The 23,030-nt window shown below is 40.8% G+C and overlaps 1 protein-coding gene across 2 annotated transcripts in view; it reads right to left on the bottom strand.

Moving 5' to 3' along the window:
• Positions 1 to 23,030, bottom strand: part of arsb (arylsulfatase B) — a 77,658-nt gene that overhangs the window by 35,755 nt on the left and 18,873 nt on the right. The window contains exons 4-5 of one of the 2 annotated variants that reach the window (XM_062554600.1): positions 16,893 to 17,100; positions 9,348 to 9,591 (exon numbers count right to left, since the gene is read on the bottom strand). In XM_062554600.1, the coding sequence (XP_062410584.1) occupies positions 9,348 to 9,591; positions 16,893 to 17,100 (452 nt within the window). The remainder of the gene's footprint in view (positions 1 to 9,347; positions 9,592 to 16,892; positions 17,101 to 23,030) is intronic. The other variant, XM_062554601.1, reaches the window with a different exon arrangement.

Genomic DNA, 23,030 nt, shown 5'->3' with positions numbered 1-23,030 from the left:
CATCCCGCCATAATCCCCATCTCAAGCTGCTGCCACCCTGTGGTGTACTCCGAAGTAGTAAAACATAGTTGAATATCCAAATGTATGCTTTCACTAGGCTTTTAATGCTACCTGGAATTCTAAAGTAGTCAAAGGCCTCCCACAACAGACTATGCGGTACTGATCCAAAAGCATTAGCCAAATCCAAGAACACAACATGCAGGTCTCTCCTCTCACGCTTCGCTAACTGAATTTGGTGCCAAATCATGCTGGTATGCTCTAAGCACCCGGAGAAGCCAGGGATTCCAGCCTTTTGCACCGAGGTATCAATTAGCTTATTCCTTTCAAGATAACTTGTCAGCCTCCGTGCCACAACACTAAAGAAAACCTTCCCTTCAACATTCAGTAAGCTAATTGGTCTAAATTGATTAATCTCCACTGCATCCTTTTCTTTAGGAATAAATATTCCCCCAGCCCTACGCCAAGCCTTAGGAATACACTGCTTTTTCCAAACTACTTTCATTAACTGCCACAGAAATCTCAAAACACCTGGTGCACTCTTATACAGCCTTATTAAGCATCGTAAATGGAACGTTTTTAAAACTGTGAACATGTTGTGTTCTTCACTTCACAACGAACAATCAATACACCAGAGTAAAGAAACGATACTTCTTTACTTGGTTGAACTTCACTTCTGTACATCACATTCAGTTGCGTGTATACTACTACTCTATAAAAATAGTATCAATGTGCTTGATGGCACTATATCAATGTAGTCATACGCAGAACAGAAAAGTAGTTCTCTCAATAAAACGAAAGTAGATCTTATATCTATTTAAACATAACAGAACAACTCTAGATTAATCTTGGACTCACGTAGCAAACCCAAAGGACTCTTAGGTGGTCACATAAATATAAGAAGTATTCTCTCTGAGGGGTGCTGTTGCGCAGGTACCATGTAGGCATGGGCGTCAATTTGGTTTGAAATGTGCTGGGGACAGACACGCATTCGGAAGTGCTCAGATCATTGAAAGACGCTGTCCTAATTATGTAAATGAATACAAATGTATACAAAAATGTGACGTCCGACACGTTTTATGATGAAGAAAGACTTACGTTTTCAAAAGCATTAGACATAATGACCCATTATGTTCTGTTTCATGTACCCATGTACCATGTTGACAATGAGACATGACTTGACATCGACTCAGAGGAGCTACGAAAGGAGAATAGGCCTGGCCTGCATAGGCTACGTGTTGAAGTCAGTGGGCAGGTTACATGCCACTCAGACATGCCACCACTACGACATGCTTCCATTTAGACATGCCTCTATTTCGACATGCTGCTATTTAGACATGCTACTAATCCGACACATTTTAGTACCCCCATTCCGACAGTCTACAAATCCGATTTTTTTCCCCAACTCAATTTAATGGCAACAACACCTTGAGATAAACGTAGCCTAATGCCCCTCCCCCGAAAAAAAAAAACGTACAGACGTTGTTGATTTCTTAGGCTCAATTATATCCTCCTGAGTTACGGCCCATAGCTATCAGTGCGCATCGGAGGTCTTTCACAGAGTGTTGAAGAATGTTTCCTGAAACGAAGCCAGTCACAATAATGCAGCACACTGATATGGAGCACTTCCTCACCTTGAGTGTCTGAAGCTGCTGTTGGCTACTCTTGCAGTCTTTAGTCTACTGCCTTCTTTCATTCTTTTCGAAAAAGTGGATAGCCTATTGTGGATGAATAGGCTATACATACGTTTTGGCCTTAGTCGTACAGACGGCTGTCGATTTTTAAATGTAGCCTACATCACTTGCGAAATCGGACGTGGCACATAGCCATATTAGGCTGGATTTAATATAGCAGGTCTTTAGACTTTGTTCATTCTATATTAGGCCTATATGCTTTTAAAATGTAATGTGCTGCAGGGAAGCATTGGGGAAGTCCGTTTCGGTTGTCCTGTAATTTGCCTCTTATAATCAGGAGTATAGGCCTACTGCCACTACGCACAAAATATAAGGTTAAGGGCGGATGTGAGCAACCGCATACAAAAAAATAAGGCCTCAAGTTAAAGGGCAGAAGGCCTGTTTACATACAAACATGCATTAATCTAACAAACGAAAAACACAAATACCACACTGTATTGTGTCGTAAACAGTTAATGAGTTTGTGGCCACCTAGTGCGCAACTGCATCACGCGGTGAGCTGAGGGGCCGCGCATTAGTTATTAACACAAAGCTTCGTAAAGCACTAACAACCACCCCCCAAAGTTCAGTGTCCATAAGTCCAAACAATAAGCATAAGAATCCGACAGTCCAAAACGATAACGAGATCTCCCAGAAACGAAAAACAATGTTTATCTCACAGTTTGTGAGTAGTCATTCCAACAATCTCAGCTTTCGCGTTTGTTAGAAAAAAGGCATTCTGTCCTTGCTGTATTCCAATGAGAAAAAATCATCCACAAGGTAAGGGTCACGGTAATGCAGCATGCAGGAATTTTTTAACGCTTGAAACTATGTTGAGCCGGCCCCATACATAACAGCTGTGCACAGATGCTCCTAAATGAAAAAATGTAGGAGCACAGAAAACAATTTAGGAGCACTATGAAATTTCCTTGAAAACCTTATTGCCTTAAGCAGGATACAGATCATTCACAGCAGTGCCTATCCTAGTCTCTGCTCAAACCCTCCACACACACAGAAAATGGCTTGTCTTGTTCCTATTTCATATTTTGAATTCAGAATTTGTATACATTTTGTTAACAATGTATAGCATTTTAGGATCTGCATAATTATATAGCTCAAAATATTCAGTAATTTGAATACTTCATATTGATTACACTTGTCTTTAATGATATTACAGGGGTGATGTGTAGGTCTAATTGAGTGCCTGTCACTTTAAGAAGTACCGTATTTGAACATAATTAGGTTTCATAACATGAATGTTAAAAAAAAAACTAACAAAGGTAAAAGGTAAAAAGATAATGATTTCTAGTGTAATAGAAAAGATGAGTGTCCAGTAGGGATGCACCGATCCGATATTTGGATCGGATATCGGCCCTGATATGAACTAAATAGCTGGATCGGGGATCGGAAAAAACTAGAAATGCAATTCCAAGGAATTACCAGTGCATGATAATGCAAAAATGTATAGATAGATAATGTAGATATGGTTACTAAGGTGTAGCTAGGGTAAATAAGGTGGTTGCATAGTTTAAAGGGAGTTTCTAACAGGTATGTTAAAATGTTAACTATGCAAACAATGATGACCAGGTTGATTGGTTTACTTAGCTAATGATTTCTAACAGTTATGGTAAAAATGCTAATTAGCCTGTTTGATGCCTGTTATTAGCCTGTTTGATGCTGATTGAGCTCAATGCAAATCAAACAGGCTAATAGGCCTACTGGAAAAAGCACCATGCCAATCTCTAGCTATGGTGAAGGGTATGTGATGATGTGGGGCTATTTTAATTCCAAAGGCCAAGGGAACTTTATCAGGATGCATAATATCCTGGATCCATGAAATAGCTGGCCTTTACAAATAAAAAATATGCCTGCCCCTATGTTAACCCTATGTGTTAAATACTTTCTTCCCTTAAGTGCTACACACTGTATTTAGGCTGGGTATTGAAATGGTCCGTTTGACTAAATGGCGCCCTCTTTGGCAACCCCAATTGAACTTCAATGGCTTTGCGATGTCTGACATCACAAGCAAGCAGTTTTCCTGAATCGCCCATTTTTTAGTGTCTATTTCTGAGTTCAAGATTTTCATATGAAGGCGGGCACAAACATGCTTCATGTTCATGATAGCTCTTTGTGTATGCACAACCTCTCATAATTCATGAAAACCAAGAAAAGAATGATTTCCATTCTATGTCACCTTTAATATAATTAAGGCATTAAGATCAATTTCCAAAAGATGATTTTATATTCCTCTTTTTAGTCAACTTTAGCATGGGTTCAAATACGGGTCATTCCGTGTCAAATCAGATAAGGTTGTTTTGCACCGTCTCAGACACTCGCAGTGTGTTCCAATGTCCGCACTTCTGCACTTCAAACACTTCGGTTGAGGGTGTAGTGCTGTTCCAGTAGCAAAAGTAGCAAAACGAAGTGCGCCACAAGTACCCGGATGGTGCACTTCTAACAGTCAAAATTTGAAGTGTGGTGTGATGGACACTTCTCGCACTCCATGGACAATGTGGACGCTTTTTTGCAACATAACGGAAGAGGAGGAGCCACCACCACTTTTCAAAAACATCGATAATGGCGTCTGAGGCGAGTGATAGCCGTGTAACGGCAGAGATGGAGATGGCTATTTCTGCTATTTCTGCACCGTACAGATGTAAGTTTTTGCTCTAGTTTATTTGCAAACCACAATTACCACAGTAATGCAATATGGATCACAGCTGGCATATTGTTACTTTTATTTGTGTGCAACGACCGATACTGCTACTGCCGTGTATGGTATCGGTTAGCAGCATAGGTTAGCACAACGACCAGCGATGATTAATTAAACATTTACTAGTAATTGTTGGATATTTTCCCATTGTCATACCATGTCCTCTAAGCAGGTAGATTAATGCATGTTTGTTAACCTTTGACGTTAATGTGACTGACTGTGTTGTAAGATACATGCAACCGCTAATGAAAAGGGCTAACGAGTGTTAGCTATGATATTAGTGACCTGTGATGAAGTAACGTTAACGTTTCGCTGAATGTAGTTGTACTAATAGGTTTGCAAGTGTGTGATTATATTTCCAAGCTTTGAAGTTTGATCAGTCAGGTGACTGTTGTTTTTTATCGAGTAATTTGATCACGTTGTAAGTCATACAACCGCTGTGGTAAATGTTAAACTTAACGTTAGCCTACACGGTTTACGAGTGATACTAGTTAGTGGTAGCCTGCGGAAAAAAAACCCCGATCTTTTCACCGAAATGTACTCCGAAATGTACTCGCACAGGTGTGTGTGTTTCCATCGTTTCAATGTCGATTATTTTTTTTAGTGACAGACGAGGATACGAGGAAGCTGATCCTGTGGCGGACAGCAAATCAAGCCCTCTTCACGGGGAGGCGAAACTCCTCCGTCACTGGTTACGAGTAAGCCTGTCTGTTGAATCAAACAAATTGTTGCTGCAAATTAACTTAAATTAATTTGGCAAACCTGTACATGTTTAAAAGACCTCTCCATTGGCAGTCTTCATCGAAGAGAATGGGCTGCAGGGGAAGGTGGCTGGCCTGTTTCTCAAGAAAAAGTGGGAGAATTTGAAACAGAAATACAAGGTTGGTTTAGTGTGCCCATCTATCTTGATGGTTCGTTTTATTATTATTATTATTATTATTTTTATTATCATTATTATTATTATTATAACACCATTATCACATAGAATGGTCGATAGCAATTACTTCTGTCAAGTAGGTTATGTTTTTCTTGTATTTGTTTGTTTGGTAGCATTAGCAACATCAAACTCAAAAACTCAAAAAGCACTGCACTGATATAGATTAAACTTTCTGACAACATGGGTAATTAGGACAAGGAACAAATGATTACATTTTGGTTGTGATCTGGTGTGATCTGTCACACTGTCTGGAATGTGTATAGGGTAAATGACCCATATCACTTTGGCAGAGGTCTGCTCTCTTGAGTGCTTTGCTGATGCTGTAGTGGTTTCCCATTGTCCCTGTTTTCTTCTTGTCTGTACTACCTGTCTATACTTTGTACACAGCTTCTGAAGTCTCCCCCAACTGGGGTCAGTACGGAGGGGGGTGAGGCCACTGCCGCATCGATGGATGAGGCACTGGGGGCCAGGCCCTCAGTTACGGCCCGTGTCCTCATTGCCTTATCCTCCCATGATGCGGTGGTGGTCACACCCCTCTCCGTACCTCTCCAGCAAGAACAGGAGGCAGGAACTGTCTCCACATCATCCACCCCAAAAACGGAAGCGGGTGGATGCTGTGGAGACTATACGAGAGATGCAGGCCAGAGACGAGGAGGAGTTCAGGAGGATGCAGGAGGAGGAGGAGAGAGAGGGAAGACAGGAGAGAGGAGGCACGCCGGAGAGAAGTAGCGGAAGCGAGAAAGAGGGAAGACAGGAGAGAGGAGGCACAGAGGAGAGCAGCTGAAAGAGAAGAAAGGGAGAAGAGACGCTTCGAAGAGTTGTTTAAGAGGGAAGAGAGACGCCATAGCGAGGCTGTTGAGAGGGAGCAGAGGTTGGCACGCGAGTTAAGGGAGAGGGATGGAAGGAGGCTGCCATCAGGGAGGAGAGGTTCTTGGCCATCCTGGAGAGGTTAACAAATAAACTGTAAATATTGTTTTAACATTGTTTTACTATGGTTTAAGTTCTAATATTTTAATATTAATACATTTCTAATATTTTAAATATTGTTTATAAATATTGTTTTAAATATTATTTTAAGTATGTTTTATATACTTTCATATTGAATCATTAAATCATCATTAATCATTAAATGTTGTTGGTAAGTAATTTCTTCAATTTATTTCTATTGTTATAATTAACCAATGCCCAAAGAAAATACTCCACAAAAGGTGGTTATAGTGACTGTAATTTAATTAATTCACACGTAGTCATGGTCAGGCGCATACATTTGTGTTGCCATTCTTTGCCCCTCCTCCGCACCACAGATGGCTCCTGGAGGTGCTGCCCCTCTTGGCCCTGGTTCCTCCCCTGCTGCTGCCTCTTCCTCGTCCTCGGCCACTCCATCCACATCCTCTGGCTCCAGCAGGTCGCCGTTGCTGAGGCATAGGTTATGGAGGATGGTGCAGCAGGTGATGACCTCTGGGACGAAGAGGATGTCCACCTCCAGGGCCTTCAAAGAGATGATCCTCCACCTGGTTTTCATAATGCCAAAACTCCTCTCGATGACGACCTGGCCTTAGACAGCCGGCTGTTGAATGCCACCTGCATTTGGTTTGCGGAGGGGTTGTCTGTAAGGTGTCATGAGGGCAATGGGTTATGTGAGACAGGGGTAGCCACCATCCCCTATGAGGCAGTATCCCGGTGGAGGGTATTGCCTCTCGTAGTACAGCGGGCTGTTTCTTAGCACGCGTGCATCATGCACAGAGCCTGTAAACCCCACACAGACGTCTATGTATTTTGCTGTGTGATCACAAACGGCCTGAAGCTGTATAGAATAGAATAGCTTCCTGTTGATGTAACAGGCTGCATCTTGGGAGGGGGGCTTCACTCTGATGTGGCAGCCGTCGATGCTGCCAGCCACCCGACTGAAGACTGCTGACCCTGCCAGGCGAGCAAATCCTGCTCCGATGACCACAAGCTCTTCTGCTGTTGGGTGGTGGATGACGGTGGAGAAGAGGGCCATGATCTTCCCACTGGTGCGGATGACTGCCCGGTGCACTGAGGTCCGGGGCATGTTGAATGCCCTGGACACCACCCGGTAAGAGGTGCCACTCGCCAGCCAAAAGAGGAAAACTAGGGCCTCGATGATGGCCCCCCATCCATGGTCCTGGTCCCTCCCTATGGCTCCCATCAGGGCATGGAAAGATGCTCTGGAAAGGCGAAAGTCAGGCCTCATGTTGGTCACACCATCAAAATACAGTGCCAGCACTTGCACTGTCACATTAAGATGGCAGTACTGTGTAGGGTTTGGATTGGGAAGCTACAGGAGGGGAGTGTCCTAAAATGTGTGTGATTATTCATAAGTACCAAGGGCCAATAACCAGTTTCAAGTGAAGGAGTGCATTTCAGATATGAAAACCTGCATGCTGTATAACACTAGAGTGTTTGATGCTATTTATAAACTATGATGTGTGATTGATATCATATTATATTATATTAATGTAATAAAACTCCACATGTGAATTTGTTTTTTGACCTGATGGTGGGAAATGGAGCAAAGGGCCGAATTTGGCCCCTGGCCTTAGTTTGGCTACCCCCTGTCCTACATCAAGTTACAATCAAATGGCATTTATAATCATAGTAGGCTAATGGTATTTGTAATCACAGTAATCTAGTATTCATTATATATTGTGTTCTTTTTTTCTTTATATTTATCTAGATAGATTTCACTCAATGTAAAGTAATGCTGCTAAACAAGACTGTGCTAGGTTACAGACTAAAGGGGGTGCCAATGGGTCACAGACAAAACACAAAGATTTAAACAGTTCATTATACATATATTATATACATACCGGGGCACATTCAGCCAACAGCAGGGCATATCGTTGGTGACGACGTTGACAGCGCAGTTTCCATGTCATCTGGAGGAAAGGGCTGATAAAAGCCAACAGGAGGAAAATGCCGGTGTCCATTTTGTTTTGTTTCTAATCGCGATTTTGGCAGGCGATCGATATTTTTCGACAGTGCCGCCGTCATTTCCGGTAAGTGCGAGGAAGAGTGTTCCGTTTGGAACTACACTAGTTCGTTAAAAAATCGTGTTCATAGTGTATGAAAAGAAGTGCAAGTGCAGGAGTGCAGACATTGGAACACACTGTCGGAGCTTCAAGATTTTTATTCCAACGTTTCGGCTTACGCCTTCATCAGGGAAATTTTGTGTATATCATCAATGGGTCCTAAAACCAAGGCCTGTGAAATATTTCTGTGCAAATCATCTGTCTTCATATCTTTTTAGACCTTGAAATTCTTTAATTTTTACAGCTTGAAAAACACCTGTAACTACATGCATTTATTCTGTGAACGGGGCTTGGTACAATATTAGAACTTTACACACTACATGTCCATATACTTTTCTATTTCCACACAGATTTTCATGATCCTACTACCTACCCACAGAGCTTTTCAGCTGCATGAAAATGACGCAAAAATACAAACATGCCTTGTTTTATCCTTATTATTGTCAAATTCATTTGTTTTGGAGACTTCACATTTTGGGACAACATTAACAAAGGATTATATTTCTATAGGAAAGACTCATTGATGGCAGGTGTGTCCCAATAAAAAAGTTTTGAGACCCTCAATATCACTTTTCTTTGCATGTTTCTTCTATACAATCAATTAGACTGTGATACAAACTTTCAATCATTGAATGTTACTGAGAACATGCTTGTCTTCCATTCTGAAAAGTTTGGTCAGGCTAGGTACAATACTTTTTAAGATATAAATGTCCAAACATGGGCTCCAAGATAAGGCCTTTCAGACAATGTAAAAAATGAAGGGCAAAAAGCTTGTGTAAACAACAGAATTGAACAAAAATATTTTACAGGTTTTAGTTATGGAACCTAAACATTGTGTAGACAAACTTTGAAGAAAATCGGAGTCGGTGCTGCAACCATTTTCCAGGATTTTGTCTGATTTGACACGGAATGACCCATACTTGTTCTCCCCACTGTAGTTCTAGTAGGTGTAGAATGTGAACATGCTTACTCACCTGATTGTTTTCCAAACATCAAACCCATCTAGGCTTTTTATCCCATACGTCGATCCACCAGCCAAGTTCACCAGTGTAGGCAACCAATCAGAGATATGGATGAGCTCACGGCTAACGGTGCCAGGTTTCTCCAGCAAAGGACTACTAACAAAGCCAACAGCCCGCACTCCCCCTTCCCACAAAGACCATTTTCTTCCACGCAGAGGCCAGTTGCTGCCTCCCGCCAAAGTCTGTCCTCCATTATCTGTCAAAAAATGCACACATATTCATAGCTAGGAAGGTAATATCAATATCAAAAACATGAATATAAAACATGCTGCCACTGCTCGGTCAAATTTCCTATTGTGATGCGCTATTTGGAATGTGCATTATTTTTCGATAATTCTCACTTCGAGAAATATTAACTTGCCCGCACAGAAATTTCGAAGGGCTATAAACGTGTCATACAACGTTGCTGTCTGTGTGCTCATTCAGCTCAGAAAGCTGCTGTTCAGTCAGAAAATAGGATTTCTCAACCAATCAGGAAATAGTTTCGTTTTGTTGCTGGGCGAGGTCTGAGTTTCAGTTTCGTGAGCAATCTCGGCCTTCGGTGAATGCATAGCGGTGGTGTTAAATGAGGTAGGTGTCAACAGGTACGTCATTCATTTCAATCTCTCGCTAGCTGTTAGCCTACTAGTTTTCCTACTAGTTGTTTAAGAACAATATAATTTAAATGTTCGTTTGAATAGTAGCTTAAGTCTAAAGGAACACTTCACCGTTTTTTTCATATCAAACTACGTTATTCCATTAACTAAAGGCTGGCTTACATTGCACGATTTTGGTCTGTTTTAACAGTCGGCGATTAAACTTCCAAAATCGGGCGGAAATCTTGGGAGTTGTAGCCTGATAGAATCTCGGTGCGCTCCCGTCATCTAAATCGTTTAGTGTAAGGTGCCAATCTTAGCGGTTTTAAGTCCGTCGGAGTCAGTCTTTTTCTAGTTTTGCCGTTACGACAATATCAAACATGTTGTCGAAGTCGTGGCTCATGCAAATAGTGACGTGAACATTTAAAACCAATAGTGACCTCGAACACGAAACAGGAAGGGGCAAAATAGGCGACAGCTGTAGCCTATATGATTATTTGTTATTTCATTTCTTATAATTTATTAGTCGGCTATTCTACGTGACAGAACAACTCTATATCTGTTAGTGATGTCACACATCAAACAATGCTGCAGAAACGCGAAAAAATTAATTGATATGAGTAGGCTATCATGTGAGTTCCTGTTGATGATGACGTGTAGCCTAGTGCATGATGGAAATAATTTGAAGGAATCTTGCAGCAGTCTTGTAAATAGTGACCCACAGTCTTTGCAGAATCCTAATCTGAGACTGGCCTGTGACTAGACTGTGACTAAAAACTCAATGAATTGTCTTTAGATGTGAGAGGGTCTGAGACTGTAGTCTTTCAAAAATCTTTTCCAAATCTTTGCAAAGTCTGGCAATGTAAGGTAGGCTTAAGACGAGTTGATACATACGGGTACGGGTTGAGAATGCACCTTTTGCCGCGGGACTCCCAAAGAGATCCCGTAGGCCGTCAAGCCGATTTTTTTCGAGGCTAAGGCAATGTACCCAAACAACCACCAGGTGGCAGAAAGTATCAACCCGCATTTCAACTGCATTCAGTGCTTAATTTGAGCCGGAACAAGCCGGAACAAGATCCGGAACCTTTGACGTTGGATCCGGCAGCTATTCAAGGCTTAATTTGAGATCCGGAACCTCCGACATTGGATCCGGCAGCTATTAAATTTGATCCACCACCTCCATGACCATATCACAATGAAATTAAGCAAACAATAATTAATTAATTCATTCATTAAATAAAAGTTCATTCGGACCTTTTGGCCGCGGTCAACACTGTCCCCATCTCAAGTGCAGAGTGAGCGGGGTTTTTCACAGATTAACTTGATTTGCGCAGCAAATAGAGCATATCTTTTCCCCTCTACCATCTCCTCACAACTCTTTATTGGCCTTGTCGGCCCACTGCTTAAGCTACCCGGTTCAATCCCATTCCCTACGTGAAATCATGGATTGCCAAAGGACATATCTGCACGGGATCTGAGGAGTAGGGAAATAGAGCAGGTGTCTATGGATACTGTATGGGCTATTTTGGACAAATAAGATATATGTGTAAGTAAAATGAAGTCTTAATTATTCTCTGCTGGTACTCTCAATATATTGTAGTCTTTGTTTTGTTTGTTAGCCTAATTATTGATTCATAGGGTTGGGTATCGTTTGTATTTGAACGATTCCGGTTCCGATTCTGATTCGTTGTTTCGATTCCGGTTCCTACCGATTCTCGATTCCGATTCTTTTAAGAGGCAGGGTCAAAAAGTTTAGGACACCAGGGCCCTGTAACTCGAAGCACACGTTAGCTGCTCTTAGACCTTACGCATATCTTAAGCCTATCGTAAAAAGATATGCATGTAACTCAAATGATTCGCAAGTCTACGTGTAACATAACTTAAGACAAAAGTTACGACTGCTTCATACCACACGTAACGCTGTCGTAAGTGTCTGAACAACCTAAGATAACCAAGGCTACTGTCGCTTGCATTCATGCTTGCCCACTTGCATTCTCTTCGCCTCTTATTTTAGCAATTGAGCATTCGTTTCCTGCCATTTATAGTCGCGTCTTGTGTGCTCCTCACCCAGCTGTTTACGGTTTCTGTTTTCACGTCCCGAATCTTCTTTCTAGAATGTATCTTTGTGTTCGTCAGCTTGAGAATAAAATGTTTTTTTAAATCCTCTACCAAAGTGACAGTTATTTCATTAGGCAGCTGTAAGAGCTTCCATTCCTCAGCTGTAAGAGCAGCTTGGACGAACAGCATTTTCAAGTTGTCAGGGGGGAAACGGACACTGATTCCCTCGTTACTACAACATTTACAGTGGTTGCTCTTCCGAGTTACAGTTTAAGTTGCGTGCATCTCACGTGTGACTTGTGACAAGTTTCAGTTACACCCGGATCGTTATGATTTACGAGTTCGTAAGTCATGCGTAACGTAAAGTTAAGTTTGATTTTTCGAGTTACAGGGCCCAGTATTTTAATAAGCTAGCTAATGGTCTCTCTGAATGAAATAGTCTGACCTTCTCCATCAATTTTAACTTAACTATGAATTTCTCACAGGACTGTTTTGAACTACATTTACACTATAAATATCAAATCTATGAACTTGAATATAAATATTATAATGTAATGAAACCTCATGAAAACACATTTAGGCTACACATGTGTGTATGATGCTGCAGATACTTAAACATGATTGACATTTCAACTGCATGCCGCGAGTAAATGAACTCGACTGACTGAATCCCTTATATTTGTTGGCAAGTGTTAAAATGTATGCTAAGTGCAATAGCAACAGCGTTTGAACTGTGGCGCAACAGGTTGATGCATCTGTACTGCATGCCAGCGACCGGGGTTCAAAACCCACTCCACGAACCTCTCCTGAACCCATCAAGACGGAAGGCATTGTATTATTAAAAAAATGAAAGTTTTGCGATTTTTTTTATGTTTGTGATGTCTGCTGAAAAGAAAAGTTAATATGTGAATTCATAGTTCAGCGCACACACACACACACACACACACACATTTTTACATTTACATAATAGGGCTCGAGCACGCGTCTTGCATTCTAGGAATATCGCTGCCATTTGGTAGCGCACCGAACGTAATATCCATTCATTCAGATGCACAAGACAAGAAGCAGAAATATAGTAGCGATCTATTCTTTTCCTCTTGCGATCGTGGGTTGCACTGTTACACCCCACTACACAGCAACATACGACCAAGAAGGCAAAAACTAAGTAACAGGAACACACTTAGGCGGGAGTAAATCCATAGTAATCCATAGTAAACTAAGGAGTGAAGCTGCCAATATGGCTGTGCCCGCAAAGTTTTGATGTCATGATCCCTAGCCCTAGTGTCAGGCTCAAGTGTTTGTCGAGAGAGAGGGGGGAGGGAGGCAGTCGTCCTCAATGCCGCATATAGGTAGGCTATAATGTCTAGTGAACTGGTTAGACGAGTGTGGGGGAGGGGGAATGATCGCACAAGACAATTGCTCTTCATGAAATGGATAGTCTGGAAGTACGTAGGAAGGCGGAGCCAGGCTACCCATGAAGTAGATCTAGTAAAAAAAAAATAATCAGCATCCTACAGTATATCAATATAAACGATGATTGAACTGACAACAAGCAGGCTTTGCAACAGTGGAATCAACTCTGACAAAGCATTCAATGAAAGTAGTACAACAGATTGAACAGGTTAGCCTTTTTAAATTGAAATGCATTTCCCTTTTTGTGCTATAAATGCATGCCTTTTGCCTTCATACATGACTGGCAACACGGGGGACAAATAAAGTAACATCCTGTAAGGTGTCTCAATATACAGAATTAATTAACTGGGAGGTGAAAACTCGAGACTGTTTTGCATTGGGGAGGTTTTTGCCTCAGTCTCCTCCATTATTTCTGCAGATCAGGACACCTTGGTTGATACCTTACCTACATCCTCATGTCATGGGGTTCATGTCCTATAGATTCTGACCTTTGGCTCCCAGACTATGATAAGCATAGCATATTGTCATGGTTATACTAGGTAAGAGGCTATATTTAACTGTGTAATGAATTTTTGGCTAATTTGAGGGGGGAAATTATGAGATTTTTGTTAAGTATTTAAGTATTCTAAATACTCTAAATACAACCCCTCAAAGTATTTTGTTACAAAGTACATTTGATTTTTTTCAATCCTGCAAAATACAAATTACAAAATACACTAAAGTAATTAAATACGTATTTAAAATACATATAATTGAAATACTGCCCATGTCTGGGTGTAGCCTACAAAAATGAGCATAACATCTGATTATTAAAGTATGGCTGTAGGATATAGGCTACTGGTAAGAGAGCTGGTTTAAAATTCAAGTGTAGGATTTTATACTTATTGTATATATAGGATGAACAAAGTCTATGGACTTGCTATATTAAATCCAGCCTAATAATTATATGTGCCACGTCCGATTTCGCAAGTGGTGTAGTAGGCTACATTTAAAAATCGACAGCCGTCTGTGAGACTATCCATTTCATGAAGAGCAATTGTCTTGTGCGGTCATTCCCCCTCCCCCACACTCGTCTAACCAGTCCACTACATTATAGCCTACCTATATGCGGCATTGAGGACGACTGCCTCCCTCCCCCCTTCTCTCTCGACACACTTGAGCCTGACACTATGTAAATGTAAAAATGTGTGTGAGTGTGCGCTGAACCACGAATTCCCATTTTAACTTTTCTTTTCAGCAGACATTGCAAACATAAAAAAAATTGCAAAACTGAGAAAATCTTTTATTTTTTAATAAAACGATGCCTTTTGTCTTGATGGGTTCCGGAGAGGTTCATAGAGTGGGTTTTGAACCCCGGTCGCTGGCATACGGTATAGATGGTATAGATGCTTCAACCAGTTGCGCCACAGCTCGAATCTGATCATCATTTTGCTTAGCCTACATATTAACACTTGCCAACAAATATACGGGATTCAGTCAGTCGAGTTTATTTATTCGCGGCATGCACTTGAAACGCCGATCAAAAGTTCTGACATGTTAAACTGACGTTAATTATTAATTCACCACATGATAAAATGCTGTCATATAGCTTGACGCACAGCAGCCTACGGTAGTCTATGCCTATCTCTGAATCAACATGAACATCCATTCGATACATAAGTTGCTAGAAACTTATTTTGCGGAGCTAGGCCTACTAGTCAATGGTTACAATGAATCACCCTCCCTGCCCTATCGCATATCTGACCATCCATTGTTACAATGTTACAAAATGAGCGATCTTCTCCATGCATGTAGCCTACGGTTATAAGTAAAGTGATAAGCATAGGCATGTATTAAAGAGATTTCTGTTAAATACATTTTATTTTCAGTTGTCAAAAGTGGTGGGGACAAAATCTGTGATAACAAGTGCTGGGTACATGTAGGCTACCCAGTGTCGCCGGTTAAAATGAACATGCCTCCGTTTTAAAATAGCCTATACACATTTCTAAGTATTCCTAGCATGTAAATGTAGCCTAAATGTCCATCTTGTCCATCTCTTTCATCTTCGCCTTGACAATAATAGCCTATTCACGGAAATGCGGTCTTGCAACCGTAATGAATTAATGAATTAATCTAATGTTGCCTATCGAGTCTCTCAGGTTGAATTGAAGGCTATTTCCTTCTGATAGGCCTATAGGCGATTTTCTAAAACCATTTTCATTAATTTCAATAATGGTTTATTGAAACGTCGTTTGATTAATTTCGCCAGTCATCACCCTAATTTTAATGATTAAATGAGAGACGGATATGCGGTGCATTTCTCACCCTCTCCATTGACCAAAACGTTGCTCTGGCATCTCTGCTGGACTGACTGAGTTATAGGCTACGTCGCGTGAGAGAGCTGTGGGGTAGGCTGTAAAACATTCGAAAACTCTGCAACTGCAATCTGACATGCCGAGCGTCATGTCTCTTTTCTCCGCTTGTCACCAGCGCGGTGTCGTCAGGTTTTTCCGTGTTGTCCGGCATGAGCCGAACCTTCATGTTATTAGGGCAGTCTTATGTTGCCCCCTTGCGGTTGCAGTTTTAATTACAAAGTCCCGAACCTTCGGGATTGTGCGGCAAAGAAAGGAGCATTCTCAACCCGTACCATCTGTAGTTCACCACTTATGAGTATTTTCAATCAATCAACAGCTCAAAAAACATATTTTAGGGTGCAGTTACCCTTTAATATCATAGTTGCACTTGTGGAAATTGTGGGGCAATGCCAACTGAGGCTGAGAGTATGCTGCCAGGAAATTACACAGGTAATATTCAGTAGCATCTATTAAGCCCTGCAGTTACCAACTGTGCCATGATGGCACTCATTACTTATGCTAGCAACTGTCCTACCATATCACCTATGCCATAGCACACTGATACACTAGCATAGCACTCACCGTACATCATAAATAATTGGTCACACGACGTCTGCAGCAGCTGGAGGAACACACAACACTTCATGTGTGATTTCGTAGCCATTGCGCTCGATGCTCAATAAAAGATGGCGGATCTTCAACTAATTTAGTGGGTGGGGACTCGACAGGTGCGAGGGTTGGTCTATGCAAATTCCCTTAGTATGACGTGAGAATAAGGGAGCCATCCAAATGGCTCACAGCAGCATAATATTCTTGACACCGTAGTCTTTCTACTGACCTACTGAAAACGGATGGATGGGGTTTTTGTCGCGCTTGGAGAGTTTACTGTATAAGAACAGTAGAGGCCCAAATATGAACACAAAGGCCCGCAAAAAGTGAGTTTTGTATAATATGTCCCCTTTAAGGCATTAAGATCAATTGTCAAATGATGATTTTATATTCCTCTTTTTAGTCAACTTTAGCATAGTATCAAACACGTGTTCTCCACTCTGTATACATACATACATATTTATGCAAATAGTCTACATTCCAAAGACAAGGTTTAGGCAACAATGTACCTGAGGAGAAGATGAGTACAGTGTTATTCCACAGGTTATGAGCCATCAGTGCCATGGTCACATTTCCTACAGCTTCATCCATCGCTGACACCATCCCTGCATACATCCTGCGTTGTGGGTCCTTGATGAAACTGTAAGGGGCCGTGTACCGCTCAGGGACCTGCAGAGGGCTATGCACTGCTTGGAGGGCTAAATATAGGAAGAGGGGCTGTAGATATTTCATAAAATGATATAAGGTTATTTTATCTCTAGATACAGGATTAAAAATAATAGTACAAAAAAAATGACTGTATCTGTATGCCTGTAGTCATGGTTTGCAAACGGGTTTATACAATCTAGAGTTTACTTTCTAAGAATTCACGTTCAAAGAGTAATCTGTGGTAACTGGTATCAGCAAATTCTGATTTCAGTGATCAGTAATTAGTGATCCATCCCAAAAACATTGGTCAGAGCATCGAAGATCTTTACAACACATTTTTAGCTACAAAATATAATTGGTTAAATCTAATCAGCTGAAATGTCTATGGGCGATGATGAACAGCACACAACATGGTATCATCGCACAAGCAAACAGGTACTGTAACCTTACTGGCCATTTGGAAACCTCTGGAAAACCTGTGCCACCTAAAGAGCCATACGGCAGAGCGAGTACTCTGGAACCACTTTGTCCACAGAAATAATCAGAGGTGTGGGTGTTAGACGCAGGGGAACACCATCCCCCCACTTCTTGGAGCACTGTTTTGTCCTTTTTAATAGGTGTTTATTAATACTATAAATACCAGTGGTAACAACAAATGCATGCATCATACAAGCATCTTCAATTAGGCCTCCTTTGTCCTAAAATTCATTACAGAATGACAGCCATGCTTTAGCACTCGTAAACATAATAGAACACATTAGAACGCTTGTCGCTCTGTGTTTCCTGTAAGTAGCCTCGTATTTGATTAAAACTGCAAGTGGCTAGAAATCAAAGACTATACGACTGCCTGTCTCCAAATTTAGCAAGGGTCTTCATGGCCAACCATTGTAATTCCTTTGATTGCGTTTTGCAGAAAGCAGGTAGTCCAGAAGTCAAAATGACACTATAACAAAATCATGTGTGACTAATACGAGTGATAACCAGGTAGTTCAGTGGTCAAAATGACACTGTAACAAATAAACATGTAGGCCTATGACTAGTAGTATCGGGGGAGTGTCTCCTCATGTGATTAGTTAGTTAGTTGAGAGAGGTTCGTCACTGGATTAAGGTGGTGTCGAGGAAAGGAGGTGGCTGGAGACAGCAATTCAATACAAAAATATCCATTTATTGTCCATGAACATGATATTGTCTATGAATAACAGCAGGAATGTATGACGGGATCTTCAGGACACCCAATGCAACAATTCCTATCTCCCTCAAATTACCTAAATATGCTTTCGTTCAGTATGGGACTTGTAAGGTGGTAGTACCACAAGAACAGTTTTTCACCCATAATAATACTTATCAAGGATGGTCTATTAAAATGGAAGTAGACACTAAACCACAAGTGCTAATAGTGTACAAATAACTCATAATTAAGTCTTTGTAATGCTGAATATGTCTTTGTTCACATTTATTACACAATTCATTTGGCACTTAATAAAGGAACACTTCACCGTTTTTTCATATTAAACTACGTTATTCCCTTAATTAAGACGAGTTGATACATGACTCTCACGTTTCAATGCGTGCACTCACTGGCCATGGCGCGCGGCGCTACTTTGATAGCACTTAGCTAGCCCAGTTCATTCATTAGGATCCAAACAGAGATGAAGTTAGAAGCAAACACCTCCATGTTTTCCCTATTAAAATACAGTTACAAGAGTGGTCACACGACCAAGTATGGTGAGACAAAATAAAACATGGTGGATTTCTAAGCAGGTAAGAGTGACAACTATATTGTGTGGCGGAATAACACTTGGGAGCACTTAGACTCGGCGCAGTAATATCCTCACTCTTGCACTTTCAGTTTCACTTTGGAGTGAGGACATTACAGGGCGTTCACACTGTCTACGTCCGTCTACGGATCTCAGAATGCCTGTCTGCCGTATGTATATTTGCATACACGCTATCTGATTGGCTGACGGATCCGTCGCTGCCTGAAAAGTTGAACATTTCTCAACTTTTTTGACGGAGGCTGCGGAGCTGAAGGAACGGACGGACACACAATTCCTTTCGAGTCCGCCCCATGCAAAGTGAATGAGATCCGTTGACGGACGTAGACAGTGTGAACGCCCTGCTACTGCGCCACACAATATAGTTATCCCTCTTACCTGCTTAGAGATGCACCACGTTTTATTTTGTCTCACCATACTTGGTCGTGTGACTATTCGTGTAAAAACATGGAGGTGTTTGGTCGTTTCTAACTTCATCTCTGTTTGGACCCTAATGAATGAACTGGGCTAGCTATGTGCTATCAAGGTAGCGCCACACACCAGAGCCAGTGAGTGCACGTATAGAAACGTGAGCAATATGTATCAACTCGACTTAGTTAAGGGAAAAACATAGTTTAATATGGAAAAACGGTGAAGTGTTTCTTTAACCCCTATGTATACGGTGTCATGCTAAAGGAGAAATCCGGTGTGATTCCATCCTTAGCTCTGCTTAGCTCTGCTTAGCTCGAGGATTCAAGCGAGAGTAATGGATGCGAGGGTGAACTCAGATATGATCTACTTTGATTTCATGTTTTTTTTTTCCATTTTCATACTTGATCGCACTGGAATCAAGTCGCGATAAGCCGACTGACGAGCACGAACGAACAGGAAGGACAGGGGAACATATTGCTGAAGTAATTCCATAGGAAATATATAGTTATACTGTCTACATGAGCATGATGAGTAACAAAGCTCAAAATGTTTGCAATATGTCCCCCTGCCTTTCCTGTTCGTTTGTGCTTGTCAGTCGACTTATCGCGACTTCACCACAAGATGGCGCCCAGCGGAGAGATTCTATAAAGGTACTGCTTGAATAAACAGTCTTTTTAAATAAACTTCCTGTGCACTTCCAAAGTTCTAAGTATCTCGTTTTGAATGTCAGGACCCTCAGAAGTCTACCAATGCAGTGTGGAGTTACTTTGAACCTTTTTAATGGTTTACAACTAGCGATTTAGCTGCATAGGCTACGTGTTGCCCAATCTAATAGATTCAAGCCTACTGCAAGCTAGGCTGAAAATGGAGGAGTTCGGAATGCTGGGGGTGAGCGAAAGTGCGTCTTACAACACGTGTGAGTACACCTTAACATGTTTCGGTACAGTTCAGCTCAATTTCACACCGGAATTCTCCTTTAAGTGATTTAAAAACCAGTAAAAGGGCTTTAAAATCAATTCTTTGGGTCACAGGAAGCCAGTGTAGTGATTTTAAAACTGGAGTAATGTGATCTATTTTCTTGGTTCTAGTCAACAACGTTGCAGCTGCATTTTGAATGACCTGAGTCTTAACTGTTTTTTTGGGGAGACCCGTAAAAAGACCATTGCAATAGTCTACTGCTAGAAATGAATGCGTGAATGAGTTTTTCTTGGTCACCTTGTGAAATAAAATAAATATTTTTTAAATGATAAAATGCAGATTTTGTAATTGACTTCATATGGCTCTTGAAAGTTAGATCACTGTCAAAGATAACCCTGAGATTTCAGTGTTTAACCGAATATGATTTACTACCTTTATAAGAGCTGTTTCGGTGTTATGATATTCGTTTACCTGATTGATAAAAGTCAAGGCAGCAAGTTGAAGTTAAAAATGCAGAATTTTGATTAAAAACAATTTGTTCAATAATTTTAAACATTTATTCATTTACAATACATTATTCATTCACAAAGAAAATTGATGTCATTAAAGGTTGAATATTTCCTCATTGTTTCATTTAAGGCATTAAGATCAATTTTCAAAAGATGATTTTATATTAAACTTTAAGCATGTGTTCCAATACTTTTGGAGTTGACTGTAGTTAGCATTGTTAGCAAGGTTAGCATTTTTAACATAACTGCTAGAAATGATAAGCTAAGTTAGCTAATCAACCTGGTTAGCATTGTTAGCATAGTTAGCATTTTTAACATAACTGCTAGAAATGATTAGCTAAGTTAGCTAGTTAGCATTTTTAACATAACTGATAGAAATCATTAGCTAGGTTAGCTAATCAACCTGGTTAACATTGTTAGCATGGTTAGCATTTTTACCATAACTGTTAGAAATCATTACCTAAGTAAACCAATCAACCTGGTTATAGTTTACATTTCAACATACCTTTTAGAAATCATTAGTTAAGTTAGAACTGGAATGTTTAAGCTTTAAACTGTCTACCTTCACACCATCAACTCTCTTTAAACCAAAGATTCTAGAGCGGGGCAAGATGGATCAGTTACGTCAAACGAATGAAGTACGCTCCGAGTTCGACAGGGTGCCATTATAGTAGGCTCAGCGCAACATTTCAGACACAGTTCCAATCATATAATCCACCTAAACAGCTGTTTTTGCCGTTGCCAGCTGTTTTTTTTTTTTTTTTTTTTAGCCTACTCGGTAATGAGCTTCAAGATCTGGCCGTGTGAAAGGCATGATTTATTATTTTTCAACATTCCAATGAATAAGGATATATTTAGGCATTTATTTAGTCCGATAATCTAGCCTAGTTATTGCGGTGGTAAATAAATCACATCAATTTCCATTGGGAGATACTGTTAAGCTAGCTAGCAGGCAAACTAACTTAGCAACGTCATATTATCATCTTTTTTCTCTTTTTTTCTACCCTTATTCTAAACGCTATGAAAGTCCAGATTGTTTGCTGCTGCTCTTTTCCCCATGGACGCAGCTTCGCCCATAAACAATTTTCGCCCATAAACAGTTTAGTTTCCTTCACCCAAGCTGTCAGCTGTTCCATAACGTTACTTTCACTAGATGGCGATTTCAGAGATTTGGATTCTGTGAGGCTGTTTCTTTCCAGTAATCTCCAAATTCTCAGGAGAGTTGAACAACGACAGGTAGGCTACAGACTATCTTCTTTATTAACATGAAGCAGCTCATATCGTTAAACACGCCGCCTCCAGTGTGAAAGCTTGTTGTGCAGTGTGAAGTAACCTACTGTTAGCTTGGTGCCTGTAGCCATGGTCGTTTGCAAGAAGCCATAGCTTAAAGGGATATTCCGCCATTTTTGGAAATACGCTCATTTTCCACCTCCCCTCGAGCAAAACAATTGATATTACCTTGTTCCTGTTCATCCAGCCATTCGGTGAGTCTGGCGATACAACTTTTAGCTTCAGCCTAGCATAGATCATTGAATCGGATTAGACCATTAGCTTCTCGCCTGCTAGCTTCATGTTTAAAAGTGACTAAGATTTCTGGTAATTTTCCCATTTAAAACGTGTCTCCTCTCAAGTTAGAAAGTGCAATAAGACCAACTGAAAATGAAACCTGGCATTTTTCTAGGCTGATTTGACATGGAACTACACTCTCATCTGGCGTAATAATCAAGGCAACTTGCAAACGTACCATAGGCGCAGTGATATCGTACACAGCATCTGAAAATAGTCCCCATAGACAACAAGCAGTAGTAGTGCCAGTAGTTTGCAAGTTGAACGTATGCTGAATGGTAGACAGATGTTGCAGCCTAGCCTAATTTATACCCTCAGAAATATTATATATCGTATTTATACAATATATTTAACGAGTCTAGACATGGTGTTGTCTGACAGGTTTCTCGTAATTTGAACAAATAGCTTTACAGAATAAATATTGTTAATATTGTAGGGTCAGCGCCATAGGATTCCCCCTGTGGCCAGCGTCTGTGACGACACCTGAGCTTACTAAAATGGCGCCCATGGAGCTAGAACAATGGTTAGAACGTACTTCAACTTATCCAACGTATTATCCGGCCAGTGATCTATCTTGCACATAGCGCTCTATGATCTTTGCTTTAAACTATGCAACCACCATGTTTACCCTAGCTACACCTTGGTAACCATATCTACATTATCTTTCTATATATTTTTGCATTTTAGTGCACTGGTAATTCCTTGGAATTGAATTTCTAGTTTCTAGGTTGTTGCCTTTTCTATCCAGTAGGTGGCAGTCCAGTGGGGTATTCCACAAAGCCGGTTTTATCACAAAACCGGGTAAGTTAACCCAGGGTTT

This window comes from Sardina pilchardus, chromosome 14, assembly GCF_963854185.1.
Source record: "Sardina pilchardus chromosome 14, fSarPil1.1, whole genome shotgun sequence".
Lineage (NCBI taxonomy): Eukaryota > Metazoa > Chordata > Actinopteri > Clupeiformes > Clupeidae > Sardina > Sardina pilchardus.
Note: the sequence above shows the minus strand (reverse complement) of the source record. Positions and strands in the feature narration are given on the sequence as shown.